Source organism: Megalobrama amblycephala, linkage group LG13 (genome assembly GCF_018812025.1).
Source record: "Megalobrama amblycephala isolate DHTTF-2021 linkage group LG13, ASM1881202v1, whole genome shotgun sequence".
In the NCBI taxonomy this organism is placed as follows: Eukaryota; Metazoa; Chordata; class Actinopteri; order Cypriniformes; family Xenocyprididae; genus Megalobrama; species Megalobrama amblycephala.
In genome coordinates this window covers 12,802,157-12,812,651 of record NC_063056.1, presented here as the reverse complement: position 1 = coordinate 12,812,651, position 10,495 = coordinate 12,802,157, and the positions used below count along the sequence as shown (strand labels likewise).

Sequence of the window (10,495 nt, the reverse complement as noted above, 5' to 3'; positions counted from 1 at the left end):
AACATGAAACCCACTCCCAACCCATTTTACCAACATAATGTTCAGAAATACGAAATGTAGATATTTTTGAGTGGAAAAAGAGCAATTTTGTTGGAAATTGGCTGGATCATGAAGTGGGTGTTCTGAAAGCAAGTTTGCAATATATTGCGGAGAAGATTAAAATTTTGTCCCAGAAATCAGGCCCTATTTCTCTGAGCATCTGCTGCTTGTTACATTTTGATTAAAAAATGGCAAAGAGTATAACATGCACTGATGAATCGAGCACAAGAGCAGCACTGTCTCTACTTTAAAGGCTCTGCAACATAGTAACTGAAACACTTTGTTCTAAAGCATTGAAGGAATATTCCTGGTTCAATACAAGTTAAAAGGTTAGTTTCACTGGATAATGAAAATTCTGGCATTATTTACTCACCCTCATGCCGTTCCAAACTCGTCAGAATTTTGTTCATCTTCAAAACAGAATTTATTCTGATATTTTTTAATGAAACCTAAGAGATTTCAGTCACTCCAACGAAAGCCCACTCAACCAAAATGTTCAAGACATAAAAGAAATCCATATGAATCAAGCGGTTCAATCCAAGTCTTCACTTTATATGATCAACTAAATTAGTTTAGGCTTTTATTCACATTGACAAATGCACATTAAATGGATAGTTCACCCAAAAATGAAAGTTATTTACTTATCATCAAGTTGTTCTAAACCTGAATTTCTATGTTCTGTTGAACAAAAAAGAAGATATTTTGAAGAATGTGGGTAACTAAACAGCTGCTAGTCCCCATTAACTTCCATAGTATGAAAAAAAAAAAAAAAAATACTATGGAAATCAGTGGGGACCAGAAACTGTTTGGTTACCAGCATCCTTCAAAATATCTTTTTTTATTTTTTTTTTTGTGTTCAAAAGAAGAAAGAAATTTATGGTTTGGAATAACTTGAGGGTGAGTAAATGATGACAGATTTTTCATTTTTTTTTGTGAACTATCCCTTTAAATGTGGTAAACACAAGCTCAAGTGTACTTGCTGGAATGGATGAACTTTTAATGAAGGGACATAAATCTCTCATATTTCATTAAAAATTCATTTGTGTTCCTAAGATGAATGAAAGAGGTCGAGTAAATGATAAAACTACTACTACTACATTTTTATAGTTGTTTTATGGCGTTCTGTTGTAATGGCCAAAGAAACAAAAGAGGATATAACTGTACTGAAAAGTAATTTTATTTACAATGAAATCATGTTAACATGTATACTGTTTGTCTTCTGACTATACTATTTTAATATTCACGGAATGACCCCATTCACTTCCACTGTAATCGTGTTTCAGTTTTTACACATTATTAGGGTATGCATAATTTTCATTATCACCATAGTATGCATACTGTATGCACACAGCCTGACTTTTCTAACTGTGCATACTCTGTATGCTCAGCTCGCAAATACGGCTTACTTCTTTTTGCGCTAATTAGTTTGTCTACAAGGTGGCAACATCGCCTCAGCCCGTTGTTTCACAGTCGAAAAAGAAACTGATGAGACAGAACAACAACAAACTACTGGAGATGCAACAACAACATCCGTGTTGATGAGGTCTTGTGTGAGGGGATTAAGAGATACACGCAACTCTAGTTTAAAAGAGAACAAAAATATGTTTATCGCTCATAACTTCTAGAAAGTATTACAAAAAACAAAAACAATAAGGTCCTTCAAAATTCTAAAACATTGTTTTATGAAATTTAAGATTAAAAAATTCTTAAATATCTTAAAAGATCAGTTCACTTTAAAATGAAAATTACCCCAAGATTTACTCACCCTCAAGCCATCCTAGGTGTATATGACTTTCTTCTTTCTGATGAACACAATCGGAGATATTTTAATATATATCCTGACACATCCAAGCTTTATAATGGCAGTGAATGGGAGTTTAAGGCTCAAGAAAGTGCATCCATCCACATCCATCCATCATAAATGTACTCCACACGGCTCCAGGGGGGGTTAATATAGGCCTTCTGAAGCGTAGCAATGCATTTGTGTAAAAAAAAGCTTCATACACGGTGGTACCATTCACTGCCATTATAAAGCTTGGATGTGTCAGGATATTTTTTAATATAACTCCGACTGTGTTCATCAGAAAATAGAAGAATAGAATAGGTCTTTGTTGACAAGACTTTAGTTTTATATAACATCTATTTAACTTCTAACATGAAAGTAAGGTTAATAATATAACTAAGATTACATATTTTTCAGTTTTACTCAAATTAGGGTGATGCAAAAATGAGTACACCCCACTGAAAGTCTCTGAAGCAAAGCAAAATTTTAGACTACAAATGTCTAATTTAACAAGAATTCAACCACAGGTGAGTCTAATTATTCATTACACAGGTGTCTAGCAGACAGTTGACTATAAAAGGTGTTAAAACCCCTTCCCATTTCATGCTGTCAGCAATGGCACCACATGGAAGAGAAATGTCACACGACCTGAGAAAGAAAATAATTTCTTTACACCAGAAAGGTGAAGGCTACAAGAAGATCAGCAAAGCTTTACGTATCAGTCAGAATACTGTAGCAAAAGTGGTACAAACATTTAAAAAAGATGGAACTGCAACCATCTCACAGATACGTCCAGGTCGTCCAGGGAAGTTAACACCTTGACAGGAGCGTCTTCTGATGAGAAGGGTTGAAGAAAATCAGCATGCAAGTTCACTGCAGTTATCTAAAAAAAAGCCAACCTGGGGTGACTATTTCCCATGACACAATACGGTGTACACTGCAGAGGAATGGCATGCATGGGTGCCGTCCACAAAAGAAGCCTCTTCTAAAGCCCAGGCACAAAAAAGCCCGCCTAGAGTTTGCCAGGGCCCATGCTGACAAAGATGAAGACTACTGGGACTCTATACTTTGGAGTGATGAGACCAAGATAAATGTTTTTGGAACTGATGGCTTCAAAACTGTATGGCGTCGCAAAGGTGAGGAATGCAAAGAAAACTGCATGGTGCCTACAGTGAAACATGATGGTAGCAGTGTCCTTATGTGGGGCTGCATGAGTGCTGCTGGTGTCGGGAGCTGCATTTCATTGATGGCATCATGAATTCACAGATGTACTGCTCTATACTGAAAGAGAAGATGCTACAATCACTCCGTGTCCTTGGTCGTCGTGCATTTTTCCAACATGTCAATGATCCTAAACACACATCTAAGGCCACTGTTGGATTTCTGAAGAAGAACAGGGTGAAAGTGATTCAGTGGCTCCTGATCTGAATCCAATCGAACACCTATTGAGAATTCTGAAGAGACAAGTTGAGCATCACTCTCCATCCAGCATCCAGTCTCTAAAAGAGGTCATTCTTGAAGAATGGAAAAAGACAGATGTTACAAAATGTCGCCAACTTATTCATTCCATGCCTAGAAGACTTGGTTCTGTCATTAAAAATCATGGAGGCCATACAAAGTGCTAGATGTAGTAGTTTTTGTTGTGGGGTGTACTCATTTTTGCATCACCCTAATTTGAGTAAGACTGAAAAATGTGTAATCTAAGTTATATTATTAACCTTACTTTCATGTTACAAGTTAAACAGATGTTATATTAAACTTAGTCTTGTCAACATTTTGGAAATAGTTTTTGTGTTCATTGAGATATTGTTCAAAATGTTACTTTTCAAAGGGGGTGTACTCATTTACACAGAGCGCTGTATATATTTTAGATTAAAGTAGGCCTACAAAAACTTTCATGGCACCCCTAAAGTTCTTTAATGCTATCAAATTTTTCAACTTTGGAGCACATCTGCCCCTTGGGAAATAAGCAAGAATTAAGCCCTGCACCAGCTGTTCGAGTCAAAACTGATGTTTACTTTGGGCTTCACTGTAACCTATATTTTTGCTTTCTTTAAAGAAAAAGTAAATTATGCCGCAAATGCTATTAATTAAACTTACCTAGAATCATAACTACAATGTTCCTTTAAAAGAAGGCTATATTCGATTTTATTCACAGAGCCTCCAAGAGCGAAACGCATTTTGGTGATGTCGTCATTCAGTAACGCACTGTTTTCAATAATTTGACTCTGCTTTGCCAAGAACCCAATATTACTGAAGCTTTGCCTCCCAAGCTTGGCTGGCCAACTTCAAAGGGATGCCTTCTCATTTCAGCAGAGGGAAGAGGAGGGGGTCTTGCCCCCACAGGCAGCCACAATAGTCCTGTATCAATCTGTGGGTGAGGCCTGAGCTCAAGGAAGCACTCATCAGAGGCCTACGCCTCGGCCCCCGACATGAATGGATCAAAGATGAGGGTCGCACTGAGAGACTCGACCGGGGGCCCATGTGGTGCTGGACGAGGGGCTGACAAGGAGCCAGTGTTGATTTACTCACCTAGTAGGCAGCGCCAATTTCTGCAGCACCTGAACAAGGATCTGCCCTTCTGAAGAACCCCAACAGGAGCTGCCAACTGCACTCATCTGTACAGGAAGAAGATAAAATGTACCTTAGGAAGCAGGCTCACAAGACGGCACACTCTCATATGGTGTCAAAAAGAAGCAGCATGAAACCTATTTAGTCACTTTAACGTGCTCCACAAGCTCCGTTCTATCATAACAGACTGAAAATAGCATGAATGGTAACCCGTACGACACTCGAGTACTTTGCCGCTGATTTGATGTGTCTGTTTTTAGAATTAGCAGCTCTCGCACTTCAGCGTGACAGACCCCATTACAATGTCATCTCTGTGGCGTCTCACAGATGAGATGCTTCATCTGAGTGAATGAGGGTCAGTGAAAGCCCCCTCTGATGAACAGCACAGACACTTCATCTCTGTAAGAGCTCTCTGTGAATCCTGCTCCTCATGCTGGCAGACGTACAGAGAGGCTGCTCACTGCAGAGCCAATGGGTGGAGCAGAACTCCACCCATTAGGTCCACAGAGGTGGAGATGGACTTGGTAAAGTTCCATCCATTACGTTCAGAGAAGGGGAGCTGGATGTTATTTGGCTCTGCAGTGAGCACCACTTGGACGTACACCACACACTGAGATAAAGGGAAGTTTTTAACTTTTTGCCTAATAACTCACAGGCTCCTTAAAAAACTACACACACACACACACACACACACACACACACACACACACACACACACACACACACACACACACACACACACACACTTGTATATGTGGTTTACAGGGACTCTCCATAGATGTAATGGTTTTTATACTGTACAAACTGTATATTTTATCCCTCTACACTACCCCTACCCCTAAACCTACCCATCACAGAAAACTGTATGCTTATTTTTAATTAAAAAAAAATACAGTTTTAGTATGTTTTTTAAGCCATTTGGCCCATGTCATTATACACATTTGTATACAACCATGTATACAATAACACACGCACGCACACGCACTAGTGAACTAATTTTGAGGTGTAAATAAAGTTAACACTGCTAACTTGATAGCAGTCCATCTGTTTAGAAAATTTAGGAACAAAATGCTACATCAACAGGGTCTGTAGTTCATCTTAGACAGAATAATAAAGACTTGAGAACAACAAACTCAGAGCAACTCTATCACTCAGCTGTGAACAATATACACCGGAACTCTATAAACAAACGCAATACAAACAAAACAAAACAAACACAAAAACAACAGGGATCATGGGTCACGGATACATAGGGACAAGTGAATAAACCATCTGAAAAACCTGACCAAAACATTTACATTTTAAAAAGTTCATGAAGACATTGGAAAAGTAATTAATATTAATAATTTTATTCCAAGTCTTCTAAAACAAAACCAACCAAAAAACTTTAAGCACATTTGAGCTTCTGTTTACCATATTTGATGTGATCTATTTATGTGTGTTGATCAATGTTTATGTGAATAAAAGCCTAAATTAAATCTGTTCATCTTGGATTAAACCACTTGGTTCATATGGATTAGTTTTTGACATGTGGAACGTCTTTATGAACTTATTGAAGCATGAATGTTTTGGTTATTTGGACAGAAATCTAATTTCATTAAAAATATCATTCTTTTGTGTTTTAAAAATGAATGAAAGTCTGATAGGCTTGGAACATGAGGGTGAGTAAATGATGCCAGAATTTTTGGGTTAACTAGAATTAAATTAATCTATCATTAATTTTTCAGTTCAGTTACATAAACTTATTCTCATTGTGTGTAAATTTATGTTAAGTGGATGTCTAATGCCATTTCATGCATTCGGACTTATTTACATTACCCTGTTAAAGAGTTGGATTGTTAAACATGCTAAACATGACCAAAGTTTCAAAAAATGAGTTGGATGAATGACGGAGTATTCAAATACACTCCTTCAGGGTTTGTATACGTTTCGGAAAGTTTTTGTCAAGTATGGCCCTGTATGACGTCATAAAAGGTGGAATTCCTTGTATAGGCACTTCTCCAGGAAGCATGAGCACACATCAACCAGAGCGAGAGAGCAAGAGCACTACCATCAACCTGCTTTGTCCGGGTTACAGAAGTCGTCGGCAGTGCTGCACAGGACTTGTTTGAGAAAAGATGTGTCAATTTGTTTCTAGACCATGACATCAACAGTGTCACCAAAGAAGTGTGTTTTTGGATGTGAAGGAAAGATAACCTTGTTCAGCTTCCCAAAGAACCCAGCGTTCAGGGAACAGTGGATGAGGTTTGTTTTGCAGGGGCAGCAACGGAGTTGTGCAAGAGTGTTTGTTTGCTCCAGGCATTTTGCAGAATGTTTTATAAACAAGGTCCAGTTCGACGCTGGATTTGAAAAATGGAGCGGTCCCAGCGATTAAAGATCCCGGTTATGAGTCGGAACTGCTGGCAGTAAGTAAAGCGTCATCAAATGTCTGTTTTGTTGGCAATCGGCGCGTAAGTGCATATAATGTAAACAACATGAATGTATAGTGAATCAAAAGTTATCCAGGGATAATTTGATGATGTATTGCTTGTGACTCTTTAGCCCCGCCCACTGCCCACCTCCAGGAGCTCGACTGTTTTCAGAAAGAAGCAGTACAACTATATCTGTCTTTTATAAATCTGATAAAACTAAAGACTCTTTGGAGATATTAAGGATGCAACTACTACTCTATTGGTACTCGAGATTAACATGAGATTGGCAGAAACTGTGTGTGTTATGTCCCCTTTACCCGAGACTGACACCCTTATTTAAATCTGCATGATAAATACTCTGCATGATAAATACTCACAATGTGATATTTATATAATAAAAATGTAGTGACGTTAAAAAGACGTTCAATGCAGATACTTTTTCAAGAGTAGCTTGACTTTATTTTAACTTACCAAGTGCCAAATTAGAGCATAAATTATGGCAGTCAATCTTAAGTCAATCTTTGTTGGAATTAATCACCTAAATATGTAGCTAAAATGATAAATATTAAGGAAAAAAATCTATCACTTTGGTAAAAAGTTAATTTTGGAACCTGTATGCCGGCCGCAAAAGCTGCTAGGAAGTAACAGAGCTGATGTGAAACTGAGACTATCATGTTCAGACTCTACGCTGAAGTTCCCGAACAGACTGGGATGAACTGGCACTTCAGAAGTTTGTCTTAGGTGTTTATGTCGCACAAACTCTTTCATGCTGAGCCACATCTAAGCAAGAAGCCCCCAGACTGTGATATGGCACGTACAGAAAATGCTCCCTTTACTTCCAAAACAACCGGGCAAAACACAACAGGGTGACAGCTTGTGCACAAAAGCCGTGTCTGAAGAACTAATACTATCTGAAACAACTCCTGTGACACTAAGGGTCCAATATGCCATTTTTTTTATTTTACATTTCAAAGAAACCCTTGACGGAGGAACAGGGTAACACCACTGAGTATGAGAAGGGGTCCGTGATAAGAAGGGTGGTGGAAGCTTTATTACGTCTCTGAAGAGTCTGATGTCTCACACGACTGTGCTCTTTATCTCTGATGTCATCACCCCAGCCTGCCTGCCCACCTCAATATCCACCCGTTACTAGGCAACAGGGTTATGTACCCGGCTGAACGCGTCATTTTAGTTGCGTCCCAAATGACGCACTATACACTATGCACTTATACACTATGTACTTGTGCACTATGCACTCATCCATGTAGTGCGTGAATTGTATGAGGTTATTTTGTCATTTAACAACGGAGTCCGATCCTCCCTTCCCCTCTGCTACGTAATTAAAGCTGCGACAGTTGAGTGCACGAAGTGTCCAACATTCCACACTTCGTTTTTTCCGTTAATTTAGTGCACCATCCAGGTATTTAAAGTGCACTTTTTCTTTTTGGAATTTTCAGTGTGAACGCACTACTGCACTATTTTACTTAAAAACGTCATAGAATAGTGCACAAGTACGCGAATTGGGACGCACCTTTTGTCTTTATTTCCTTGCTCCCCAATACACAAGGCACTAGCCTACCTATTCACCCATTAGGAATGGACAAATACCATATATGCTAAATAATCACATATGGTTAGCAACCCTGACAGACGCAGCTCTTCAATGGAGCTGACAGAGGGATAAGTATATGATAAATACATATATATTTTAACAATATCATAAAAAGATAATTTATTCAGTCATTAATTTACTCATAAATGAGGCCAGCACAAGATCTTCAAACCAGATGATTGACTACTGGTGTGATGTCTAGTGCACACTGTTGCTTATTCTGGCCTACAATTTCCCACATTGACAGGAAGCAGTTTAAAACTCAGCGTTGTGTTTTTTAATGTGCTTTGCAAGCCCTATCTGCTGTTAAAGTTCCCCTATTATGCTATTTTAAAGGTTCCTAATTTTGTTCTGGAGGTCTCCTACAATAGGTTTACATGCATCCAAAGTCAAAAAAAAAAAAAAAAAAAAAAAAAAACTTTCTGCATACATATATTGCAGTATCATCTCTTTTCTCAAAGTATCTGAAATCCTTTTGATAAAGGATTTTCGTCTCTTTAAACCCCTCCTATCTAAGAGCTTCCTCTGCTCTGATTGGTCAGATGGCCCAGTTTGTTGTGATTGGTCTAACGCTTTCAGCCAGCGTGTGTCGAAACGTCCATTACCATATCTGAATTTCAGCTCTGGAGGCTTCCTAAGCACTTGACACACATTGATACGAGCAGTAACGATGGCGTCCGTATCAATTCCAGCACGAGTCCTCATCGTTTGGAAGTGCATACAAATTGGATTTGCTTTCACTGCACAGAAACCAACGTCTTCTCAACGTGTCGACAACACAAACCAAACTCTTCGAGGCCTCAGCCACAACTGCAGTGTTTGAGGGTTACAGTAGATGCTGTTTGCGAGCCGCCAATGAAGATCATAGGCTGGCATTATGCAAACTTGTAATAAACCTACATAGATTTGTGGAGGAAGTGAGACTGGAATGGACCCTTCATTAAGCCCCGCCCTCCTTAGTTACTGTTGCTATGCCTGTCAAGCTTTCGCGCCTGGCAAGTCTATTACAGTATGTATGCACTGGTGTCAGACATTTCCAAGGAGATAATTAGTTTGGCGAACAGGTGAAATATCTGAGAGAGCAAGACAAAAGCAGTATGCATTCGAGGGATATATCCACAACATAATATACAGGTGCTGGTCATATAATTAGAATATCATCAAAAAGTTGATTTATTTCACTAATTCCATTCAAAAAGTGAAACTTGTATATTATATTCATTCATTACACACAGACTGATATATTTCAAATATTTATTTCTTTTAATTTTGATGATTATAACTGACAACTAAGGAAAATCCCAAATTCAGTATCTCAGAAAATTAAAATATTGTGAAAAGGTTCAATATTGAAGACACCTAGTGCCACACTCTTATCAGCTAATTAACTCAAAACATCTGCAAAGGCCTTTAAATGGTCTAGTTCTAAACAGTCTAGTTCTGTAGGCTACACAATCATGGGGAAGACTGCTGACTTGACAGTTGTCCAAAAGACGACCATTGACACCTTGCACAAGGAGGGCAAGACACAAAAGTCATCGCAAAAGAGGCTGGCTGTTCACAGAGCTCTGTGTCCAAGCACATTAATAGAGAGGCGAAGGGAAGGAAAAGATGTGGTAGAAAAAAGTGTAAAAGCAATAGGGATAACCGCACCCTGGAGAGGATTGTGAAACAAAACCCATTCAAAAATGTGGGGGAGATTCACAAAGAGTGGACTGCAGCTGGAGTCAGTGCTTCAAGAACCACTACGCACAGACGTATGCAAGACATGGGTTTCAGCTGTCGCATTCCTTGTGTCAAGCCACTCTTGAACAACAGACAGCGTCAGAAGCGTCTAAAGACAAAAAGGACTGGACTGCTGCTGAGTGGTCCAAAGTTATGTTCTCTGATGAAAGTAATTTTTGCATTTCCTTTGGAAATCAGGGTCCCAGAGTCTGGAGGAAGAGAGGAGAGGCACACAATCCACGTTGCTTGAGGTCCAGTGTAAAGTTTCCACAGTCAGTGATGGTTTGGGGTGCCATGTCATCTGCTGGTGTTGGTCCGCTGTGTTTTCTGAGGTCCAAGGTCAACGCAGCCGTA

The 10,495-nt window shown here is 39.0% G+C and overlaps 1 protein-coding gene across 4 annotated transcripts in view; it reads right to left on the bottom strand.

Moving 5' to 3' along the window:
• ulk4 (unc-51 like kinase 4) overlaps positions 1-10,495 on the bottom strand; it is a 244,137-nt gene that overhangs the window by 1,573 nt on the left and 232,069 nt on the right. The window contains exon 36 of one of the 4 annotated variants that reach the window (XM_048152781.1): positions 4,355-4,440. The exons of the other annotated variants lie outside the window; for them this stretch is intronic. Within the exon in view, the coding sequence (XP_048008738.1) occupies positions 4,355-4,440 (86 nt within the window). The remainder of the gene's footprint in view (positions 1-4,354; positions 4,441-10,495) is intronic. 4 annotated transcript variants of the gene reach the window in all.